Source organism: Lagenorhynchus albirostris, chromosome 3 (genome assembly GCF_949774975.1).
Source record: "Lagenorhynchus albirostris chromosome 3, mLagAlb1.1, whole genome shotgun sequence".
Taxonomy (NCBI): Eukaryota; Metazoa; Chordata; class Mammalia; order Artiodactyla; family Delphinidae; genus Lagenorhynchus; species Lagenorhynchus albirostris.
In genome coordinates this window covers 167,378,253-167,402,491 of record NC_083097.1, presented here as the reverse complement: position 1 = coordinate 167,402,491, position 24,239 = coordinate 167,378,253, and the positions used below count along the sequence as shown (strand labels likewise).

Sequence of the window (24,239 nt, the reverse complement as noted above, 5' to 3'; positions counted from 1 at the left end):
GTGTTCTCAGGCTCCATCCACGTTGCAGTGAGTGTCAGTGCCTCTCTCCTTTTCATGGCTGAGTGATGTGCCCGTGTGTGGAGGGACCACATTTGGTGTATCTGTCATCCGTAGATGGGCAGTCGTGTTGTCTCCGCTTTTGGGGTTTTATGAATGACGCTGCCGTGAACGTTCAGGTGTCTTGGTGGACGACACCTAGGGGTGGGATGGCTGGGTCAGATGGTGGCTCCATGCTTCGCCTTTCATGCTCCTGGCCGCCGTGGTTGGGTTCCTGTGAGTGTGAAGAAGTCTCTCCCAGCAGGTCCCGCTCCACCCTGTCTCGTTAGGAGCAGGATCTGAGCTGGAGACATGCGGGTTCAGTTCCAAGCAGAATAGCTCCACGCGGGAGGGAGAGTGCAGGCCGCCCCAGGCCGTGGGTGGGCTTCTCACCCAGCCTTCTTCCTGCCCTGAGCCCTCCTGGCTCTTTGCTTTTTCGCTCATTTACTTCATTGTAAGGATTTCTTCCTCCTCAACATATTGCTTGGCCTGTTTTTTCAGGTCTGGTAGCTTTTTCCTGCCTTTTTTTTTGTGTGTGTGAAAAAAGCACCCAGTTTTGCATCTGTGAGCACAGACAGGTGACGTCTCCGGGCTAATAAAAGATGCCCCTGTCATGGGCTGTGGGCGGCCCCGCCGTGGGCACTTCCTCCGGGAGGGTTGTGACAGAGAGAGCTTTTTTCTTTAAAGTTCAAAGGTGTACTAAAGATCAAGAGAAGAAGGTGGCCTCAGCGCCGGTTTTTAGGAGGAGAGGCGTGATAAATGTTCCTCGTTTGCCTCTGTCTGTTTTGAGCAAGGCCCCCGGCCACGGGGGACAAGTTGCTATTTATTCATTCATTCTCTCTCTGCAGTTTGGGGGGTACCTAGGTGGAAGGATTGGGTGTTGAACCAGGACACTGTCATTTTAGAGTCACGCGAGGTTGTGACTCAGACCACGATATTCACGGGACTTTGCCCCATGTGGCTTCTTGAGGCTTCCGTGGCCAGCGCTGTTGGCCCTGCGGCATCTTCCAAAAGCGTGGCCCTGATCGTCGTGGTCCCCAGGTGTCGCACACTTGCTCTGGGATTAGTGAAGGGGCTCTGGCAGTGTGGGGGGATTGGGCTGAGCCGGGCCGCTGGGGATTCCCAGGGCCTGCCCTTCCCATGCCCAGGCCTCCTGGGGATGGGGCTCCCGGGGGCTCCCCAGGCCATCATGCAACCCAGCTTGTGGTTCACGCCTCCTGGCTCCTCCCCACAGCTCGGCCGAGTGTCTTGGGGGCTGACGAGGTGTGAGCATTGGCACCAACGTGAAGATGCAGGCCAAGGTTGTCTGGGGCGCGAGCGGCCAGAAAGGGCTCCTTCGGCATCACTGGGGCCTCTGGCTGTGCCCACGAGTCAGCTCTGCAGCCAGAGGGTGGCTCCAGGCTCTGTGCTCTGGAGCGCTGTGCATGTCTGAGTCGTGGGGAGGACGTGGGGGTCATGTTGCAGCCCACTGGGTATCGCTTGGTCCCCTTCGTCCTCTTCTCGAAACTGTGCTTTTGTCTGAGCGACTAGGCAGATGTGCTTGTCTTTCCAGGACGCATCTCACAGCAGCGGTCCCCTGTGGGAGGGGCATGGTGACTGTTACTTATCTCTTTGTGTGATGGATTTTTCACGTGGCTTTTGAGGCAGAGGGAATAGCGCTCCTTGAGGTGCCCACACCCTAATTGTGGAACCTGTGAAGATGCTCCCTGACATGAGAGGGACTCTGCAGCCTGGATGAAGTTAAAGATCTGGAGATGGGTGCTCACCCTGGATTAACCAGGCGGTCCAATGTCATCACAGGGGTCCTTCTAAGAGGGAGGCAGGGGAGTCAGAGTCAGAGAAGGGGATGTGGTGATGGAAGCAGTGGTCAGAGAAGAGAGGCAGAGAGAGACCGGAGATGCTGTGAGTATGCAGGAAGGGGCCTCGAGCCAGGGATGCGGTGCCTCTAGAAGCTGGAAAAGGCAGGAAACCTCCAGAAAGAGCACAGCCCACTTGAGATCCGGGAGGGACTCCTGGCCTCCAGAACTCGGAGATAAAGTTGTGCTGTTTCAGCCACTAGGTTTGTGGAGATTCGTTCGGCAGCAGTAGGGAACCAACGTGCAGGGCTGCGGGCGATTCTTCCTTTGTGCCTTTCGGAGTTGGCGTTGCTCAGATAAATGTTAGCGTGGTCCTGGCCTTGTGCGCGGGGCTACCCATCCACTCCCCCCCGTGCCCACACAGCCCTGTCCGGCCAAGCTGCCTTCCTCACATCTCTTGTCCTCACATTTCTCAGTTGGCCCTTCTGACCTTGGCCTCCCGCCTTCCTGGGTCTGGGCTCTCTGCCTGCTTTGTCCCTCTCGTCACTGTGGCTGTTTCAGTCCAGCCAGTTCCATGGGGTAGAGCCAGATCAAGGCTGGCATCCTTGCGTCCTTCGCGGGCTGCTCCTGGAGCCTGTGCTCCGCCCCCGGCCCGGGCTCTCCTGCTCCGTGGGGCCAGCACGATGACACCCCCCCCAACGCCGATCTGGCTCCACAGGCCAGGGGGCAGGGGGGACAAAGTGTTCTCTGACACTGGGGCTGGCGGGTACGGTGGGGCAGCACTAGTTGCCCCGAGCGCCCCCTGGGCTTCAGGCTCTGTGTGATCAGGGAGCATGCCCAGCTTGCAGGGAACCTGGGGCGTAGGGGGTGCTTCCAGCAGAGAAGGATGAAGTGGAGGATGTTCTACCGCCAAGCTTTTCCCTGTATGAGGGCACCTGATGAGCTGCTCTCGGGACACGGGGATGGGGTGCCAGGCCCACACCCGGGGGCCGGGGACAGGGGCTGGGGGCCTCCCGTGCTGCCTTCACGGTGGGTTTCCTCTTGAGTCTTGGTGGAGGGGTGCTGGCTCCTCCTGGGGCCTGAGCCCGCTCAGGGGCCCCTCAGTCATCGTCTCCTGTTGGGAACTGGGCTGTGGTGGCAGGAACTGGGCTGAGATGGGAGCAGGGCCCGGGGCTGGCTGGGAGTCACGGGGAGGCTTGGGGCTTCACCTGATGGCAGGTGGAGGGGAGGGCCCGGGAGGAAAGAGCTGGGGGAGAGACGCCCCCGGGGCTGGGGCACAGGCCCCGCAGAGAAGAACTGGGGGCACTTTGTGCTCAGAGAGCCCCCGAATCCTTTTCAAAAACAGTGCACCCCTCAGAGTAAAGCTTTTAGTAGGGTGACATTCTTTTCAGAGGACGCACCTTCCTGCATATTGAATACTGTATTCTTGTCAAAACCCCAGAGTTGCAGATTCCAGCCATCCAGTTTCTAGAAAACATCTGCCATTGGACCTCAGAAACCCTTAGTCCCCAGAGCCCCTCAGCCAGGAGGATGTGGCTGCCTGTTGGGGAAATGGCGTCCCTTACCAGTCATCTTATTTCTGAATTCTGGCTCACGGACGGACAGACAGAGTGCACCCGGCTGTGGGAGACCCACGCCTTGGGGTGTCTCTCACCGCCCCCCTCCTGAGGCTCGCAGGCTCAGCGCACCCCGCTCTGTCGGGCTCCTGGCGGGGGGGCATCAGCCCAAGGCCGGAGTCCAGATCTGGAGAGCCTTCCGCCCCCGGGAGGAGCAGCTGTCAGGTTGGGGCGGGAACGACCCCCTCACCTGGTCACCGTGCTGCAGCACAGGTCGGGTGGTAGCCTCCACGGGGGTGGCCAGAGTGTCCCCCATAGCCCAGCCCGTGAGTCCCCCAGTTTGAAGGCCGCTGGGGGAGGTGCCGGTGCAGCAGCCCAGGAGGGCCTCTCTGGGCTGGACTCATTTGTTGGGACCCAGAGAGCTGGTGGAGCCCTCCTGTCACCTGTCTCTGGGTGAGGAGGAGCCGTCCAGGACAGCTGGGGAACTGCCCCTCCACGCGTGATCACGCTCATCCGTCCCAGGCGGCGGACTGCGAGGGCTGGGCGAGCGTCAGGCCAGGAAGGCCAAGGCGTGCAGGGTCTCCCCGTACACAGAACTTAAGAAAAATCATCGCTTTATTGAGAGGTAATTCACAAAGCAGACAGTTCCATCCATTTAGAATGTGTAAAATTCAGTGGTTGCAGCCTATAGGCATGCCTGCTCTCAGCCTCAGAATCAGGAGTGGGAAGAAAGGGCTGCTCTCTTTCCTGTTAGAGGCTTCAAGGGCTGGGCCGGGGCGGGGGCGGGGACAGGGACCCACCAAGTGTCTCTGGAGGCCGCACTTCCTGTTAGAGAAGGAACCCAGCAGACGCCTCCTCCGTGGCCGGGCTGCGGGGTGTCCTCCGTCTCTCGTGGGGTGGGGGCTTGGCTCTGGGGGAGCCCTTCTGCGGGCTGAGGAGTTGAAGGCTCCAGGCGCCCACGCTGCCAGGCAGCCAGAGGTTTTGTTTATTTATTATTTTTTTTTTTGGCAAGTGCAGAACTTTCTTCTTTCCTTCTCCCCTACCCTAATCTCTCTTTCTTTTCTGGGGGTAGCAGCTGTATTGAGATAGAATCCACCCGCCAACCAGTTCTCCCACTTACAGCACACGATTTTTTTAGCGAATTCAGAGTCCTGCAGCCTTTACCACAATCAACTTTGGAACATTCCCATCACTCCATAAAGAAACCCAGACCTCTTAGCCTGCGGTGGCCTTCTGTGCCTGGCTTCTCTCGCTGAGCATCGTGTTCTCAGGGTCCATCCATGTTGTAGTGAGTGTCAGTACTTCTCTCCCTTTCATGGCTGAGTGATGTGCCCGTGTGTGGAGGGACCAGTTTGTGTACCGTCATCTGTTGATGGACACTTGGGTTGTTTCCACCTTTTGGCTGTTGGGGATCATGCTGCTGTGAACATTTGTGTACAAGTTTTTGTGCGGACATATGTTTTCATTTCTCTTGGATGTATACCTAGGAGCGGGGTTGCTGGCTTGTGTGGTCAGTTCCATGTTTAACTTTTTGGGGGACTGCCCCATTTTTACGTTCCCACCAACTGGGAGTCAGGGTTCCAGTTTCTCACCAACACTTGTTGTTATCTGCTTTTTCACTCTAGCCGCCCCAGTTGGGGGAGGTGTGTGTCACTCTAGTTTAGATTTGCATTCCTCTGATGGCTGATCACCTCAAGCATCTTTTCATGTGCTTACTGGCCGTTTGAGTCTCCTCTTTGGAGAAATGTCTATTCAATTCGTTGGCCCACTTTTTAATTGTGCTGCTTGTCTTTTTACGATGAAGTTGTTAGAACCTCGCATTTTGGGCGTGGCACTGTCTGGTTAAGAGCACATTCCTTTTGTTATTTTTAAAGTATGTGCACGTCTGATTTTTATTTGCCCTCCTTCAAAAAACGTGTCAAGGGTTATGGAGTGTTGGGATTATAAACCATTTGAATTTTCTTCTTTATATTTACCTACTAAAAACTTTACTGCAACCGGCATGAATAAGACAAAAAAAAAAGAAAGAAAACTGCACATGATCCACTGCTGAGCTGAATCTGGATGACAGCGGTGGCTGGAGGAGCATACCATGCCAGGTGCAGTGCAGGAAACTCTACCTGCTGTCGTATCACCTGCTTGCCCCCCCGCCCCCCAGGGAAAAGCGCTCCTGCGGTTATGTTTAATGGGCGAGAGAACTCGTGTGGGCAGGACTCCGGGGCTGCCCTCCGTCTGCCCAGGACAGGCTGGTCTTGGGGGGAGACGGGTGTCCTGCCCCACCTCATTTCCCACCAACAGTGCCTTGTGGGAGGGCAGGCGGCAGCATCCGTGGCAGGGTGGGCCTCTCTCGTGGTGACACAGCTGGCCTTGAGGGGGAGCCTGTGTCCTCCTCCCCTGCTGGGACCGGCCTGGCCAAGAGGAGAGTTGCTGTTGCAGGTGGTCCTGGTGCCCATCACCCACAGCGGGTGGCGATGTGTTGGGAGACTGGCATGGTCGCAGCAGAGCCGGGCTTCCAGGCACGCGCGATGCCCCCTCGTGAACTGTGCAGAGTGGACACACCACCCACATAAAACGTGGAGAACAGGGCCGGGGCTGTTAAGCGCTGATGTGTCCGCCGCTTCCGAATCTGGGCACCATCCGTGGTGGGCTGCGGAGCTGGCCTCTGGCCCTTTGCCTGGCCGTCGGGGGCTTGGGACGAGGAGCTGAGACCCGGGTGATCGTGTTCCGGCTGCAGGCCTCAGAGGACGGGTTTGATGGCCATGCAAGACGGGTGGGCGGCACGGACCCCCTCTGCTGCTCTGTGCGGGCAGGGGTGGTGGGTACAGGGAATCTGGGCGGGTGGGGAGGTGGGGTTGACAGGACTGGGCAGCTCGGGTGGCAGGCGCACGAGGAAGGCTGGCGAGCGATGGCTGCGGCCGGTCATCTGTCCTGTCCCTGCTGTGTCCTGTCCCGGGTCCCTGCCCCGGGAGGCCTCCCTCCCTACGCCCCTGTGCCTCCCTTCACAGCCCTTAGCCCAGCTCAGGTCCACACCCATGTTCCCAGATCATCGGGTCGGGCCTGTCCCCCCGGGGCCTTGAGCTCCCTCAGGACAGCAGAGGCCCTGGGTGAGCCCCGTGTGGCTGGGTTCTGGGCTGGAGGGGAGAGGGCCGCTGGCTTCTGGGGGCTCAGGTGGGGAGTCAGGTGCTGGGCCCCGGCTGTGGGGTGGGGAGCGGGGGGGGGGGGACGGCGTGGTGGTCCATCCCGAGGGCTGGTCAGCCTGGCCGCAGCCTGGGCCCTCTGGTGCCTGCTGGTCCGCAGGGGGGTTTGTGATGACCCTTCCCCTTTATAAACCCGTGTGACCTCGGTGGTTCCCTGTGATCCCCCTCAGAGCTGTTGTCACACGGTCCCGGGCACCCGTGGCCTGCCCTGTGGACCGCAGCTTTGGCTGCCCTGCGAGGAGGAGCGACAGAGGCTCCTGTGCACACAGGGTGGAGGGGCCCAGGGGTCCCAGCCCGGATGCAGTGGTGACCCCGTGTGTGCCAGGACCTCCGGGGTCCCCAGCAGTCCAGCCGTGAGTGTGACCTTCAGAGCGCGGCCTTAGCTGCCTGCCCGCTGCCCTGTGCGCCCAGGCATGGGGTGGTTGAGGGCAGGACCTGGACCTGGTCTGGTATCCGCCTGGGCCTCCAGGTCTGTCCCAGGCAGCTGCCCGCCTCGGCTCCCATTCCCGGGCTCGTGCTGCCCTCTAGCGCCCGCCGGGGGAGCGCCTTTGGGGAGCCAGTGGCTGCGTCTTGGCGACATGGACCCCCCCCCCCCCACTCTCTACTTCCTGGACTGGTGGGCTTCCTGCCTTTCTCACTCCCCAGCTCACTTTGGGGTGGGGGGAGGTGGACTTGGTTAATTGTCCTCCAAGTTCTGGGTCTGCGTGTACTTGGGTTCTGACCTCTTTCCAGTCCTGGAGGGAGTCTGGTCTCCTCTTGTCCCAGCAGGGACCCTTCCCTAGAGTCTGTCCCCTAAGCCTCCTCCTCATTGGGGTGGGTCACCAGCCACCCCACTGGGCCCCCCTAACTCTCGTAACTCTTGGGACGGGCGGGGGCCTCTCCAGCCTGCAGCCTTGTCCCCTAGAGGAGCCCGATCCCCGCCATGCTCCGTGCCACGCTCTGTGCTGGGTCGGCCAGGCGTGGTTATAGCCCAGGGTGAAACACGGCGGGAAAGGAGCCTCTCTGGCCGGACCTCCTGCTCTCCTGGTTCCAGGTCCCGGCCTTGGGCAGCCTGTGGTCACTGGGGCCTGGGTTCGCTGACAGCAGCCGGGCCAGTACTGGAGGGACCCACACACTGTTCCCCTGCTTGTGGCGGTCCCGCCCTGCTAGTGAAACACACAGGACCTCACTCACCTTCCCAGCCCCTCCCGTGCTTCTGCCTCTGGATTCCAGCTGTGAGGTCAATGCCAGTGAATCTGGATGAGGCCCTGATAAGAAAAGGTTTTATTTCCGAGGCCCCTTGTTTGAAATGTGTGCTCTGGCCTCCAGCATCGCATGGGCTCTTAGAACGGGCTACCTCTGTTAGTAATTCATTGCAGTCATTTGGTCTTTTGTGCCAGAGAGAGTGATGAAGTGGCCCCCAGGCTCCCCTTGGCCCTGCTCGGCTGCCTGGCCTCTGTCCTTGGGGCCGGGCAGTTTGGGTGCCTCCTGGGGAGAAGGGAACCGGCCCGTGGCAGTGATGGAGGTGCTGACGCTCTCTTGTCTCCCTTGCAGGTGTGGCCGTCTCTCTGCTGCAGCCATGGGGTCCGAGGATCACGGGGCCCAGAACCCAAGTTGTAAAATCATGACGTTTCGCCCAACGATGGAGGAGTTTAAGGACTTCAACAAATATGTGGCCTACATTGAGTCCCAGGGGGCCCACCGGGCGGGCCTGGCCAAGGTGGGTGATGCCCCAGGCCCCCGTGCAGCTCTCCCCGGCCCCTACCCTGTGCCCACCCAGGGGCAAGGGGCCCGAGAGGCACCCGTTACTCTGCTCATTGAGCCCCTCTGACCTAATTTATCCATAAACATATGTTCTTTACCCAAGCCAGGCACAGTTCTGGGCACCGGGGTCCCCGAGGGCGCTGATCCTGGGTGGGACACAGAGCATCATGGTGGGACCAGCAGCCGTCTCACCCCGTCAGGGGCATCCCAGGGGAGTCGGTGCTGGGGAGGGCTTACTTTTTGCCTTTATATTCCTACTTAAACACATTTTTTTCGAGACTGTAATGCACGTATGAAGCGAGTTCAAGCATTGCGACAGGGTAGGAGGGAGAATGAGTTCCCCCTCCACCCACCCTGACCCCGGCTCCTCTGCCTGGAGCGGCACGGCACTGATTCCTCGTGTCTCTTTTCACGGAGCATCACACGTGGACGTGCATGTGCGTGTGTGCGTGTGTGAACACCGGCAGATAGCATGCCTGCCCACGCCTCTTCTGTGCGGGGAACAGACCTTGGGGACGGGTGCCGAGTTTCTTCATGTGCACGTGAACCTGTGTGTGTGAGGGTCTGCTCACCACATAATCTGGGAGATTTGTCACCTGATTTGGGTTCTTCTGGTTGCTTCCTGTATGACCGGCACTTTATCTAATACCCAGCCCTCTATTATTTAAGCTGGGGTTCGCTAAGCCTTTTCTGCAAAGAGCCAGATAGTAAATATTTTCAGCTTCTTGGGCTGGACTGTCTGTGGCCACCACTCAGCTCTGCGGCCGGGGATGACCCACAACCCCACAAGCATGGCTGTGAGCACATGAAACCTGATTTATAGACACCGAAATGTGCATTTCGTAGAATTTTCACCTGTCCCGAAACAGTCTTCGTTTGTTATTTTCCCTCAACCATTTAAAAATTTTAAAAAAGGAATTCCCTGGTGGTCTAGTGGTGAGGGCTCTGCACTTTCACTGCCGAGGGCCTGGGTTCGATCCCTGGTCGGGGAACTAGGATCCCACAAGCCGCATGGGGTGGCCAAAAAATAAATAAGTAAGTAAGTAAGTAAAATTTTAAAAAGTAAAAAAGAATTTAAAAATTTCTTTTCAAAAAATGAAAAAAAACCCAGAAAGAATGCCAGCATCAGCTCCGTGGCTGGACGGAAGCAGGTGGTGGGTGGTATTGGGCCGCGCGTCACGGTGGTCTGTCCCCAGACGGTGTCTGCAGCGAGGGGACAGGTGTGCTGGCCTTCCTCTGCCCACCTCCCCAGCCGGGTTTGGTTGGCTGTGTGACATCCATGCCTTTAATCTCAGCCGCGCAGATGAGGAGAGAGGTGGGCCTGCAACATCTTACCTCCTCTCCCCTCTCCTTGGTTTTCGTTCCTTGGGCCCCATGACAGCACACACCCAGCAGAGCCTTCTCATCGGGGTCTGTGGCTCTGGAAGCCCCGGGCCTGGGTTCTTGCAGGTTCGGAGCCTCCCTCTGTGGGCTGGACCGATTGGCTGGGGTCGGTTGTCAGGTGCCCCTTTCCCTCAGGTGCCCCAGCTGGGGGCGGTACGGGGGACTCAGAGGCCTGGTGCCCGTGGGGCTGGGCGTGGGGGGCCCCCGTTCACCTGGAATGTGTCCTGTCCCTCACCTCGTTCCGCGTTTGCCGGGATGCAGCGCCAGTTCTGTTTTTGGATCCAAGTTGTCCCCTGTGCCAGGAGTCTTGGTAACCTCGTGGAGTGCTCCGCTGGCAGCACCTGCCACTTCCCCCGGCCCCTCTCCTTTCCCTCCTCCTCTGTCATCTCCGGCTTCGGCTTCCGGGCTGTTGCCGGCACCTTCTGTCCCTGGGCTGCTTTGGGTGCAGCCTCGTGTGGCGTCACCGAGTCTCCCCTGCACGTCCTCACCGCGGCTCTGCTCCTTCCCTTTTCTTCTCCTTTGCCGGCTCCTGCCTTTCCTTTGAGCCCCATGCCTCTGCTTTTAAGCCTTTAATTCCCGTGGACCAGTTTTCCACTAACTTACTTGAATCGACGGGAAACCATTCGGACTGGATGTTTTTGTGAGGCAGATGTTTTCAGGGCACATTTTCACTCTGCCCTTTGTTTGTTTTTTTGGCTGTTTTGGGTCTTCGTTGCTGCGTGCGGGCTTTCTCTAGCTGTGGTGAGCGGAGGCTACTCTTCGCTGAGGTGTGCGGGCTTCTCGTTGCGGTGGCTCCTCTTATTGCGGAGCACAGGCATGCGGGCTTCAGTAGTTGTGGCACGAGGGCTCAGTAGTTGTGGCGCACGGGCTTAGTTGCTCCGCAGCATGTGGGATCTTCCTGGACCAGGGCTCGAACCCATGTCCCCTGCATTGGCAGGCGGATTCTTAACCACTGCGCCACCAGGGAAGTCCCCCTCTGCCCTTTGTTTGCATGTTCCATTCCACTCTTCTTAAGTGGTATTTTCTTTGCTGTTTTCTCTCTGGCAAGGGCAATTCTTTCTGGAAGGGCACGGTGAGGGCGGGCAGGGGCTGCTGGGAGCAGCTCCCCCGCTGTCGCTGAGAGATCCTGTGGGGACAGTCACGCCGACACACACGCGTGCACCAGCATCCCTGCTCCCGTCAGGCAGGGACGGCGTGTAGGTGCCTCTAGCCCCTTGGCGTGTAGGTGCCTCTAGCCCCGGCTACTGCGGGACAGACGGGTCCATTGAGGCACGTGCCACGGCCCTCGTTGCCCCCAATTCCTTCCGACGCGGGCTTTCAGCCCTGAGGGCTGCCAGCCTCTTTGGAGAAGGGACACGGTGTCCTGCTGGCCTGAACGAGTTCTGTAGTTGCTGGGGTCCCCCTCATCCTGGTCTCATCAGCCTTGACCGCCCTTCTGTGTGTGTGTGTGTGTGTGTGTGTGTGTGTGTGTGTGTGTGTGTGGTGTTGAGGTTTCTTTTTTCATCAAAGCTACATTTGATAGCCCCCCGACAAAAGCTCTGTCGGGCCTGGGGCAGCTAGGTCGGGGTGGGCACTCAGCAGGCACGGCTGGGCCGGGGCCCGGAGCTGAGGGGGCTCTGGGTACGGGGGCTCCCACCCTGGGGCCATCGGGGTGGTGGGTCACATTCCTCACCCACCCTGAGTGTGCTCTGGGACCAGTGTCCAGCTGGGCTCCTTCCCCCTCAGGCTGCTTGGGAAGGGCTGGGGGAGGGAGGGAGCCAGGAAGGGGCGTGGCTTAGGGTCCTGGGGAGGGGTCAAGGGGCGTCAGTGCTCTCAGTGCCCTGCAGCCAGGCGGTGCCCTGGCTCTTCTTAGCCTCCAGGCCTGCTGCCAGCAGAATGGCTTTGGGTCCAGCTGGTTCTGGGGGGCAGAGGCCGGCCCCTCACTTCCTTCCCTCTAGAAGGGTCTCCCACACCTGCCCCAGCTGCCCGCCAAGCTGGCCACCTCCCTGGTGTCACGCCACTCCCTTGGGTGTGTGGCCTCTCGGTCCTCCTGGCCTTGGCTGAGTCTTGCCCCCTAGCAGCTTCGAGTCAGGGTCCGTCCAGGGCCACGCAGTGGGGATGCTCATGGGCCTTTAGGGGACATCCTTCAGGTGTCCTCTGCTTGGAGAGCCTCCTTTCAAATCCTGCTCTGCGGAGACTTGAGGGTGTTAGGCCGAGGGATTTTTCCAGAAGCTTCGGGTTCCAGACCAGTGGCCTTCTGTTCATGCGCCTTTCCAGAACCCGCTTAGCATGTGCCTGGGAAAGTGCAGTTCACACGTGTGAGCCAGGTGTCGGGAGCATCTGCCGGCTCCTCCCCAGTGTCCAGATGTCACACAGCAGAGCCCGAGGGGACAGGACTGAGCCCGAGGCTCGCCCCTGGGAGCGGAGGGCTGAGGAGTGGTCCATTCATCCCGCAGCCTGGTTAGGGAGGCGTTTCTCCAACAGACTTGGGGCGGGGGATCCGGTCCAGGGTCACTGCGCTTTCCCCAGGAGGAAACTCAGGCTTTTCTGCAACGAGGAGGCATCAGCCACGTAGTTAAAGAGCAGCTCGGGGTCCCGGATCCCTCAGCCCACAACCCGTTTCCCTGCAAGAACATCCCGTATCCTGGAGGCATGGGCCCTCTTCTCCTTTTCCTTTTTTTTTTTTTTAAATATTCATTTATTTGGTTGCGCCGGGTCTTAGTTGCAGCAGGTGGGCTCCTTAGTTGTGGCTTGCGAACTCTTAGTTGCAGCATGCGTGTGGGATCTTAGTTCCCTGATCAGGGACTGAACCCAGGCCCCCTGCATTGGGAGCGTGGAGTCTTAACCGCTGTGCCACCAGGGAAGTCCCCCTCTCTCCTTTTTATTTTTTGCATTTCTAGCCTTGAGTGTTTTAGTTCATCACCTGACTCCTCAGATTTCTCACTGGGAATCTAACAAAACGGTCGACGGGCAGGCTGAGCCCAGCACCCTGTTGTCACGCCAGGCGCCTGTGGCATTGTGACTGCACAGCTGTGTCTTCTGGGAGGGGGCTCGTCCCCATCTAACTCTAAATGAGGGTCCTGCTGGCACTGCTGACATGAGGGCTAGGTCATTCTCTGGGGGGCCGTCCTGGGTGCTGTGGGGTGTGGAGCAGCCTCCCTGCCCCCACCTCCTCGATGCCAGGAGCTTCCCCAGTCCTGACAACCACAGACGTCCCCAGACATGGCCCAGTGTTCCCCGTGGGGCGGGACTGCCCGGGTGAGGAGCGCTGACTTTCTCATCGTCGCTGCTGTCGTTGTTACTGATTTATGTGGGTGGACACCCCCATGCGTGCTAGTCGTGGGTGGGCAGCACCCTTTTTAGCAGGAACTGGAGAGTCAGTGTTTTTGTCGCCAAGCAAAACATTTCTTTGCACCCATGTGACAGCGGGATCCTGGGGATGGTGAGTGGACTTAGCCGCTCCCGAGCTGTCGGCCAACTCGGGCCTCAGCGCCGTGTGCTTCCCTGGTGGCCCTGAGCTGGGAGAGGGTTCGGCTCCCCCAGGGTGCGTGGCTGATGCACCAAAAATGGGTTGGTTTAGTTCCTTTTCCCAGAGCTGTTGGGTGGGTGGCCCACTGGACGCCCTGGAAGGAGGTTCGGGGCTTGCAAACACCCACCTGGGCCCGTGGGGCTTGCACAGAGGTCACCCCCGACTGGTGGAGAGGAAACGTGGAGGGGGAGGTCCATCCCCATCCGTGGCACCCTCCTGGGGTGGGGTGGGTGGGCCGGGGTGCCGCCACCTGCTGGGGGAGGGGCGTGGTGGCGCCTGCTGCGGTGGGGGCTGCAGTGTGACCTTCTCAGGCCTCCTCCCACTTGGAATTGTCACCCCCCACTGCCCGCCCCCCACCTCCTGCCTCTGGGCGGCTCACCCAGCCCCGCTTTACCCTTATTACTGTCCTACAGTTTCCTTTTCTCGCCGGGATTTATCACCTGCGCCCTCCAGTCAGGACTCAGGCCCTCGCCTGAGTCCTTTGTGTCCCCATGTCTCCCCACCACCTAGAGCTGCGATCGCCCCCAGTAGGTGTCACTGGAGCGAGGGCGCTGGAATGAGTGTGCACTGCGGCACCAGGGTCTCTGCTCTGGGGCCTCATCTGCGCGGAGTCCCGAGCCGGGCACGTGGTGGCCAGAGGGCGCGGTAGCAGAGCCCCCGGGACATAGCGAGTGCATCCCAGGCCGAGGGGCGCACACAGCCCAGCCTGCCCACATCTGCTCACTCTGTGATCGCGCACGTCCTCTGGGGCTGCTCCCACTTCTCCAGGCCCTGGCCCCATGCAGAGGCAGGCACAGCCCCCTACCCTGCCGGGTGGTGCCCAGATAGGCCTGGCCCCGGGTGTCCTGGGAGCTCGGTGACACGGACAGGGGGTGCTAGGTGCCCCCAGGCTCTCCCTGCCCCTCACCCAGTCCCAAGCGGCCGAGCCCAGGGGAGGCGCCGCTGACCACCCTCCCGCTCCGTCTCGCAGATCATCCCCCCGAAGGAGTGGAAGCCACGGCAGACATACGACGACATTGACGACGTGGTCATCCCGGCGCCCATCCAGCAGGTGGTGACGGGCCAGTCGGGCCTCTTCACGCAGTATAACATCCAGAAGAAGGCCATGACGGTTGGGGAGTACCGGCGCCTGGCCAATAGCGAGAAGTACGCGGGCCTGGGTGGCGTGGCGGGCGAAACGCCAGCTCGGGGTGCGGAGGGCGGGGCGCACGCAGCCCCCACAAAGCCCGCTCTGTGTGCCCTGGGTGGGCCTCAGCACCCCCAGTTCACAGTCCCCCGGTTCTTAGGGGCAAAATCCAGACCTTCACCCGACCCAGGGCCACGCTGTCCACCTCACGCTGCCCTCAGCGCTGGCTGCGGGGCCGGCCCTTCAGGGCCTGCCCGTGTCCCCTGTCCCCGGAGCACCTCCCCGCCCCAGGACGTCTCGGCTCTGACAGCACCTCCCCAGAGAGGGGCTTCCTGGCACGTCTCCCCAAGTGCCTGGTTCGCCATGGCACACTTGGGCATGCGCACACACTCCGGGAGCTCACAGGCGCGTCGTGGGCACTCATGGCACGCGGGCACGCTCCCTGGCACACAGCACCGCTGTTCACTCCCCCTGTTCTGTGTAGCTCCCAGCCCCCCTCAGTCGCTGAAGTCTTCTGTGCGTCTCTGGCAGTCTCTTTGCTCTCAAACAAGCGTCCTGTGAGAGCAGGCGTTGTCTGTCCCCTCATGCGCTGTCCCTGGCCACCACGGTGCCTGTCGGTGTCTGCAGGGTGGTAGGAGGACAAGAACTGTCAAAACCCGGGTCCCTCCTCCGGCTCCCGTGGCCCTGGCGTGTGGTCTGACCTGGGGGCCCCGGGCCCTGATAGCTGGCGAGACGGGACCCCTGGGTACCGTTCCAGGCAGGGCTGCCCCCCCGCCGTCCATCCACCTCACCGCCTGGCAGTCGCCACAGCTCATCCGTGGGCTCCGGGGCCGTGCCCTTGCCGGGAGGGCGGGTATCTGAGCGGAGCCCCTCCCTCGGTGTGTCTGGCAGGTGCCTTGAGCCCCACATGCTCGGTTTGTCCCCAGGTACTGCACCCCCCGGCACCAGGACTTCGATGACCTGGAGCGCAAGTACTGGAAGAACCTCACCTTCGTGTCGCCCATCTATGGGGCTGACATCAGTGGCTCCTTGTATGATGACGTAAGTACTGAGGCCCCTAGGCGTCCCGGTGGATGTGGAGGTGTGGAGGGGGCGAGTGGGCTCCACCTTGGACCACGGAGGCTGGGGTGACACGGCACGCCCCACGGGGCCTTCTCTTTGGGCTCTGGTTGCAGGCACGTGCCAGCTCAGGATGAAAGGAAGAAGCCAGAGGTTTGCAGAAGCTTCCCTGCCAGGTCATAGTGCTGCCCCTGCCCCTGATCCCACGCTCGGCCGCTGACCTAGCGGCCTGGCCACAACGCAGTTCTAAAAAGATGACATCGAGCGTTCCGTCCCTTCTCCCAGGGGCCTCTCTAAATTCTCGGTTGTTTGAGTGCTTTTCTTCTCAAGTTTCTGTCACTCCATCTTCCTGGAAACCTGGGAGCCCGAGTTCTCAGCCATCCAGGCCACCCCTGGGTCCACTCACGTCCAGTCCCTCTGCTGGGCTGGGAGGGCCCTGCTCCTCGGCCTTTGGGCCTCTGCCGCCCGCGGCCTGTCCAAGGGCGAGACAGGCCCTGGTCGAGGCTTGATGCCGAGGTCCCCGAGGGTGCTGGCATCAAGCAGAGGGAGGTTTGAGTGGGATCGTGTTTTGGGGGGACAATTTATAAATATTTATGGGACCTCGGATAGCCCTGGGATGGATCTACCGGGGTTAATTTCAAAGCTCTGAAGCCTGAATCTCTCCTGGGTGTGTCCTGCACGGGGTACCCTGGGCTAGGATCTGGCCCTCTCCACTCCCTGGGGGCCCCCTCTGCCTCCCTGCGTGCTCCCCCCGGTGGTTCCTCTGAAGGTCACCTGAGGGGAAGACTCTTGTCAGCTCAGCCCTTCTCCCCTGAGGGCAGCTGCCACCTGTTCTTGGGTAGCGGGGAGGTGGGGGCAGGAATAAAGTCCCCTCCTGAGAAGGGTTGGGACCCTCCTTGGCGCCCAGGGGAGGAGCCTGTTAGAACAGGCGGCTTGTGATTCCCAAAAGGCGTGGGAAACACACGACTGCCGCTCAGGTCCCAGCACGGATCGCTGCCAGTGCTTCGCTTCACCGGCTTCACGGAGCCCAGCTGACCTGGGCCCGGACCTTCCGTTAGTGGGTCCACTTTGTGGTGCATGGTGCCGAGGGCATTAGTTTGTTACCTGGAAGATGCAGGTCAAGCTCGAAGTGAGCTCACCCACTGCCCCCAGAACCACAGGGAGATGCCCTCACCCCGGGGGTCCAGACCGAGTTTGCCCCTGTCCTGCTTCCTCCTTCCTGGGCCTCGGTTTCCCCATCAATAACATGGGGCCTGGCGGGCGCATGGCAGTCCTTCAGTGGGCGTGTCCCGGACCCTGAGCTCACACTCTTGGCCTTGATCCCAAAGGGTCAGATGACCTGCAAGGCCAGGCCTTCTCCCAGCGAGCACGCAGCCCCTGGGAGCAGGGCTGCACCTGCTCGGAGGACGCGGCCCCAGAGGCCCTGTTGCACGCTCTGCAGCCCAGGTCCCTAACCGTCGACTCCCGCCGGCACCCGCACCCGCACCCGGGCGCACCTCCCCCATCTCCCGGCTACGCACCTCTGAATGCCAGGATTGGTCACCTTGTTCGTGGCAGGTTTTGTGGTTACACAGGTGTGTTTTAGCACCGTGGGCCAGCTCGCCCTTGGGCCAGTGCAGAAGTTCCTGGGTTGGGTTGACGGGGGGGCCTGGCGGGGCTGTGGCCCCAGGGCTTTCTGGGGCCTCTTGGGGCCTGTCTACTGCTCCCCCTGCTTCTCTGCTTTCTTCAAGGGCCTCCAGGCCCGGGGAGAGGGGCCAACCTCCAGGGCCCCCATTTCCCATGCCAGGCCACTGAGGCCTGGACCACCCTCCCTGGCAGCCCAGGATCAGTGCTGGGCTTCCAACCCTCTCCGGTTTCATTGTGTTTGCGGCTCCTCCTGGAAGCTGCTCGGGCAGGAGGACCACTGTGCGTGTCCCCAGGGACACGTCTGGTCTCTGAACACAAGGAGGGCTGTTTCCCCTGGGCCTCTGCAGGCAGGGCCTGGCGCAGTCCTGGGCAGGAAGGCACCTCTGTTCTTTTTTTTAAATTAAATTAAATTAATTTATTTTTGGCTGCGTTGGGTCTTCGTTGCTGCGCACGGGCTTTCTCTAGTTGCGGCGAGCGGGGGCTACTCTTGGTTGTGGTGCGCGGGCTTCTCATTGCGGTGGAGTCTCATTGCGGAGCGCGGGCTCTAGGTGTGCAGGCTTCAGCAGTTGCAGCATGTGGGCTCAGCAGTTGCAGCACACAGGCTCAGTAGTTGTGGCTTGCAGGCTTAGTAGTTGCGGCTTGCGGGCTCTAGAGCACAGGCTCAGTAGTTGTGGTGCACTGGCTTCGTTGCCCCAAGGCTTGTGGGATCTTCCCAGACCAGGGCTCGAACCTGTGTCCCCTGCATTTTCAGGCGGATTCTTAACCCCTGGGCCACCAGGGAAGTCCCGCGCCTCTGTTCTTTAAACACCATGTTTAGTCCTTAGAGCAACCGGGCGATTTCCCCGCAACTCCAAGTGGGGACATCGAGGCTCCGTGGCTGGGAAACTTGCTGAGTCCCACTCTCTGTGTCCAGTCCCAAGCAGGTGTTAGAATCTAGGCTGTCTGACCGGTGGCCCCAGCTGGCTATGCCCTGTGACCTCGGCCAGCGGTCCTCTTGACTTGGCCACAGTGTGGACCTTGGTGCCTGGGGGTTGGTGTTGCCCAGCTCCTCCCGCCAGCCCCATCCCAGCTTGCGGCTCTGCTGCTCGGTTTATGGATCGTGACTTCTTGGAAGGGAATTAGACCCCAGCAGCCTGATGGGATGGAATAACTGAAGTTCATGTGCTCATGTACAGGTGGGCGTGGAGTCAGATGCCTGATTGTCAAATGACCTGTCCTTTTCCATGTAGAGTTTTGGAAAGTTAGTGCTAATTGGATTGGTTTTATTTATTTGTTGATTATCATACTTACTGTTTTTTTTTAAGCGTTATTGAGATATAATTCACATACCACACAATTTGCCCATTTAAAGCGTGTAATTCAGTGTTTTTTTGTATATTCACGGAGTTGTGCAGCCATCACCACAATTTTAGAACATTCTTACCATCCCCAGAAGAAGCCCCATCCCCGTTAGCAGTCACTCCCATCCCCCTCCTCAGTCCCTGACAATGACGAACCCACTGTCTGTCTCTGTGGATTTGCCTGTTCTGGACGTTTCGCATGAATGGAATCACCACTGTGTGTCCTTCTGTGTCTGGCTTTCTCACTGAGCAAGCGTTGTGTTCTCAGGGTCCACCCACGTTGTAGTGAGTATCAGTGCTTCTCTCCTTTTCATGGCCAAATAATATGCCACTGTATGGATGGACCATATATTCTTTATCCATTCACCAGCTGATGGACATTTGGCTTGTTTCCACTTTTTAGCTATTAGGAATAATGTTGCTCTGAATATTCACGTGCAAGTCTGTGTGTGGACATGTGTTTTCATTTCTCTTGGACAGCTACCCAGGGGCGAATTGCAGGTCACATGGTAACCCCATGTTTAACTTTTTGAGGACCTGCCAGACTTTTTTCCTAAGCAGTTGACCCATTTTCCGTTTCCACCAGGCAAGCCTGAGGGCTCTGATTTTTCCATATCCTCACCCACACTCGTTATATTCTGTATTTTTTATTTTAGCCATCCTGGTGTGTGTGAAGTAGTATCTCATTGTAGCTTTGATTTGCATTTCCTGGTGGTAATGATGTTGAGGGTCTTTTCATGTGCTGATTGACCATTTGTATATCTTCTTTGGAGAAATGTCTATTCAGATCTTTTGCCCATATTTAATTGGGTTATTTGTCTTCTCATTATCGAGTTGTAAGAATCTTTCATGCATTCAGGATACAAGTCCCTCACTTGATAAATGATTAGTGAGTATTTTCTCCCGTTCTGTGGGTTGTCTTTTTACCTTCTTGGTTGTGTTCTTTGAAGCACGGCAGTTTTTATTTTAATAAAGTCCAATTTTTCTGTTATTTTTTCTTTTATTTCTTGTGCTTTGGGTGTCTTATTTAAGAATCCTTTGCCAGTTCCAAGGTCGTGAAGATTTGCCCCTATGTTTTCTTCGAAGAATTTTATAATTTTGGCTCTTACATTTAGGTCTATGATCCATTTTGAGTTAGTTTTTTTATATGGTATGAAGAGGGAGTCCAAATTCATTCTTTTTCATGTGGACAACCATTTGTTCCAACACTATTTATTGAAAAGACTGTTCTTTCCCCCACTGTGTAGTCTTGGTGCTAGGTGGGATCCTGAATAATAATAGTGATAATAATAATTGTTGTTAGTTTTAAATAGGTATCTTTTCTAGGGCAGTTTCAGATTCACGGCGCAGTCGAGAGGAGGGTGCAGAGAGTCCCCACACGTGCTTTGCTCCCCTGCACCCTCAGCCTCGCTCTCTGTCAGCGTCCCCACCAGAGCTGTGCGTTTGCTACACTGATGCCTTGTCCGTGTGTTTGTTACATTGAGTCCCTTGTCTGCGACTCTGATCCCAGGGTCCGTAGTTGACATTCAGGCTCACTCTTGGTGTCATACCTTCTATGGCTTTGGACAGGTGTATAATGGCAAGTCTCTGCCGTTATGGTGTCATACAGAATAGTGTCACTGCCCTAAAAGGCCTCTGTGCTCCAGCTGTTCGTCACTCCACTTCCCCCAAGCCCTGGCAGCCACTGATCTTTTTACTGTCTCCATAGTTTTGCCTTTTTCCAGAATGCCTTATAACTGGAATCATACAGTATATAATCTTTTCAGATTGGCTTTTTCCACTTAGTCACATGTAGCATCTTATGGAAAACCCCGAACGACCTTTTTGGCCAACCCAGTATTTACGGGTCTACCGTGTCTTGTCATGGCTTGACAGCTCATGTCTTTTTAGATCTGAATAACATTCCATTGTCTGGATATATCGTGGTTTATTCTAACCGTTCACCTACTGAAGGACATCTTGGTTGCTTCCAAGGTTGGGCAATTACGAATAAGGCTGCTGTAAACAGCCGTTGCAGATTTTTGTGTGCACATATTTTTTGTGTGCACATATTTTTTTGTGTGCACAGATTTTTGTGTGCACGTTCGACTCCTTTGGGTGAATACCAAGGAGCGTAATTGCTGCAGCGTATGGTAAGAGTATGTTTAGTTTTGTAACCTGCCTTCCGGAGTGGCTGGAGCATTTTGCATTCCCACCAGCAATGAATGAGGGTTCCTGTTGCTCCACATCCTCGCCAGCATTTGGTGTCGTCAGTGTTCTGGATTTCGGCCATTCTTATCTGTGTGTGGTGGTACCTCATTGTGGTTTCGATGTGCATTTCCCTGATGATGTGGAGCATCTTTCATGTGCTGATTTGCCATCAGTGTATCTTCTTGGGTGAAGTGTCTGTTCAGGTCTTCGGTCCAGTGTTTATGTGGGTTGTTTGCTTTCTCATTGTTGAGTTTTAAGAGTTCTTTGTATATTTTGGACAACAGTTGTTTATGTTTTACAAAGATTTTCTCCAAGTCTATGGCTTATATTCTCATTCTCTTGAGGACCCCAAATTTTGTTTTTAAATAAAAATTCAAAAATTGGAGGCTTGTCCCTAGAGAACCTCTGGGTTTGCTCTCACGTGCTGCCGACGGTTGTAGTGACGGCCCCGCGAAGGGCTCCAAGGCCCAGTGCAAGCTCAGCGGGGCCGAGGCAAAGCTCAGTGGGTGAGCCTGCCCTGGGTTCTGGAAGAGGATTTGGGGCTTTGGCGCCATGTGTTTGCCGTGCCTGACCTAGTACCACAGTCTCCTTGTACTGAGGGGAAACTGAGGCCCAGAGCAGAGAATGCCTTGGCCCATGATGAGTTATCGCCCAGCTTAGTCTAGACCCCGGGTCCCCTGTCCATGCGGGCTGGATGGGGGCGGGTGGCAAATGGACAGGGCTTTGGGGAGGCGACTGGTTGCTGGTGCCCCCAGTCTTGGGCATCTTCCACTTGAGGCGACCCTGGGCTTCTCATGCTCGCGGTGGGGGTCTGATCGTGGCCCTCCTCCATGTCCTGGGCTCTGGCCACAGCTCACCTTGCAAAGACTGACCTGCCAAGTCGGGCCTAAAACGTGGACGCGGTGGGTGGCACTGGGTGGATCTGGGGCATGAAGGAACGCTGCGGTGCACTCAGCATCTCAGCAGCCCCGAGGCTTCCCCGGGGACTGGAAGTCAATGAAAGCATGTTTTACGAGCTCTTATGACAAGACGGGGTTTGTTTGCTCGTGGCGTTAGGAATAGATGAGCCTGGTGGGATCCCCCTGGAGGGGATCCCTCGCTCGTTTGCCTGGCTCTGAGTGCCGTCCCCGTCTCCGCTGTGGGAAGGTGCGGGAAGGCCTGTCTGGCACGTCGCTGGGAGCCCCGCTCGGCATGTTCTTCCTCCTCTGTGTCACTGACTTCCCGGCACGTGAATTATTCACCACCAAGCGTGGCCGCAGCGAGGCCTTCCCCGCCCATGATTCACACACACCTCAACGTGGGGTCCAGGGGAAGCGTTGCCTGGCCGCCTGGCCCGGGGCAGGGGGCCTGTGCCTGTCGGGTGTGCGCAGCCCAGGGTGGGTTTTGAACCCCTGGGGTGGGCGAGGCTCGGAAGCAGGCAGGTGTGGGGCAGAATGCGGTTTGGGCCCTGGGCAGGGGGTCACACCGCAGCCCGGGCTCCGAGGGAATGACACAGGTGTCTCACTGCCGGCGTCTGGGGGCGAGTGACGGTGGGGGAGGCTGGGGGCCGGGGTGGCCGGCAGGCTGACCGTGTGCTCGCCGCCATGCAGGACGTGGCCCAGTGGAACATCGGGAACCTGCGGACCATCCTGGACATGGTGGAGCGCGAGTGCGGCACCATCATCGAGGGCGTCAACACCCCCTACCTGTACTTCGGCATGTGGAAGACCACCTTCGCCTGGCACACGGAGGACATGGACCTGTACAGCATCAACTACCTGCACTTCGGGGAGCCCAAGTCCTGGTGAGGGGCGGCCGCAGCCCCGCCGGCCGCTGCTGAGGGAGGCGGGGCTGCCCAATGGGCGAGGGTGGGGGCTGTCGTGGCTCCTGGGGCTGCACCTGGGGCTGTCGGGCAGGGCAGGCAGAGGTCGGGGTTGGGGGCTCCGCCGGCCCAGCCCCCACTAGCTGAGGGCACGCACGCCCCCCAGAAACGCGCTTACAGATCCCCGGAGCCTGTGGTTTGCGCTCAGAGCACCTTACACTGAACGTGGCTGCTGCCAGGCTTCCGGTAACGCCACTCAGGGCCGCGCTGTGCTGGGGGCTTTGGGGCCGCGGGCCTGGGGAGTGGGCGGCCTTGTGCCTGAGCCTCCCCTCGCCTCCCCTCGCCTCCCTCTTGGCCTCCAGATTGGGGGGTGGTGTTAGCCGTTTGCAGGGTGTGGGCGGGCATGCTGGGCCCTGCAGGGCACTCTGTGAGCAATGGGCCCCCCAGGCTGGGGCAGATTGCCAAGGCGGTCGTGTTCTGGAATCTCCCAGCTGAGCACTCCCCTGACACGCAGCTTCTGCCAGGGGCCCGGCAGGAGGCCGTCTTTGTTCGCTGTGTTTCTAGCAGAGACTTCTGGGCTGGGGGCTTCGCATCGCCCTGCCTCTCCCCAGCTGTTAGAAGGTTCTGTTGTCACAATAATCATCGCGGCTCAGGGGAGCAGAGAGGCGCTCAGGAGCTCAGCCAGTGAACCCTCACCTTTGTATTGGGGGGGCCACCCAGCAGGGACCCGGGCGGACCCTGGCCAAGGCGCCCCTGTCTTGTCCCAACAGAGAGCTGAGCCCCACGTGGCTGAGCCTGTGCCTGCCGGCCCGGGGGAGGGCCCCCTACCCCCTTAAGTCAACAGGGACGTTCTGGGGCCCTTTGCTGAGGGGCGGGAGCAGGCCCTCTGAGCAGCGGACCCGGGTGGGAAGCCAGGTCTCCCTGTCGGCCGTCGGCTGTGTGACCACCCTCTCCTCGCCTCTGCTGTGGACCGAGTGAAGCCCCTGCCCCACTGTCTGGCAGCGGTTCCCACTCAGATGGGCAGGGAAGGCTGGGGACACGTGTGAGTTTCCCAGGGCTGCTGTAACAAAGGACTGCAGATCTGGCGGCTTTAACTCAGCTCACATTGGTTCTCTGACAGTCCTGGAGCCAGGAGGCTGACTGCCTCACGGGGCTAAATCCGGGCGTGGGCAGGGCTGGTCCTTCCGGAGGCTCCAGGGGAGCATCGGTGCCCGCCTTTTCCAGCTTCTAGAGGCGCCGCATCCCTGGCTCGCGGCCCCTCCTCCATCCTCACGGCCAGCAGCGCAGCATCTCCCGTCTCTCTCTGCCTCTGACCCTCCTGCCTCCTCTTATGAGGGACCCTGTGATGACACCGGGCTCCCTGGGTAATCCAGGGTCATCCCTGTCTCAGGGACCTTAACTTAATCCCTCCTGCAAAGTCCCCTTTGCCACGTGAGGTGATATGTCCACAGGTCTTGGGATTAGGCTGCGGCCATCTTTGGGGCCGTTATTCTGCTGGCCGCAGACCCCCTGGCCTTCGCGTGGTGCTACTTTGTGCGTCTGCTGGGATCCTGTTACAATTCCACGGGCTTCCTGTTTTCAGTCCACTCCTCCCCTTTTGTGGCCTTCTGTGGCTTTACGTGAGCCCTTGATCATTGGAACCTCTGGGTGGGGAAGTATTTGCTTTTGGGGAAAGATTTGGAGAGAGATTGGTATATTTGGTGATGATGGTTGAACAAAGGCCTGAGCCTCATGCCTGCAGTGTGGTCCTGCGCACCAAGTGGAGGGGTTTCCTGGTCAGGGTGCCATCCCCGAGCTGCCCAGGAGGCCCCAGTGACTGCGTGGCCGCCCCGTCCCCCTGACTCCCCATGGCAAGGCTGGGCCGGGACAGCATGGAGG

At 58.9% G+C, this 24,239-nt stretch overlaps 1 protein-coding gene across 17 annotated transcripts in view; it reads left to right on the top strand.

The window, feature by feature from the left end:
- The window catches only part of KDM4B (lysine demethylase 4B), a 134,062-nt gene that overhangs the window by 32,141 nt on the left and 77,682 nt on the right, over positions 1-24,239 (top strand). For 13 of the 17 annotated variants that reach the window (XR_009539806.1, XM_060145491.1, XM_060145475.1 and 10 more), the window contains exons 3-6: positions 8,119-8,284; positions 14,190-14,365; positions 15,272-15,386; positions 22,150-22,343. Coding sequence is in view for 15 of the 17 variants with exons in the window: in XM_060145491.1 (XP_060001474.1) it covers positions 8,144-8,284; positions 14,190-14,365; positions 15,272-15,386; positions 22,150-22,343 (626 nt within the window). In the remaining 2 variants the exon portion in view is untranslated. The remainder of the gene's footprint in view (positions 1-8,118; positions 8,285-14,189; positions 14,366-15,271; positions 15,387-22,149; positions 22,344-24,239) is intronic. The other 4 variants (XR_009539807.1, XM_060145482.1, XM_060145490.1 and 1 more) reach the window with 1 other exon arrangement.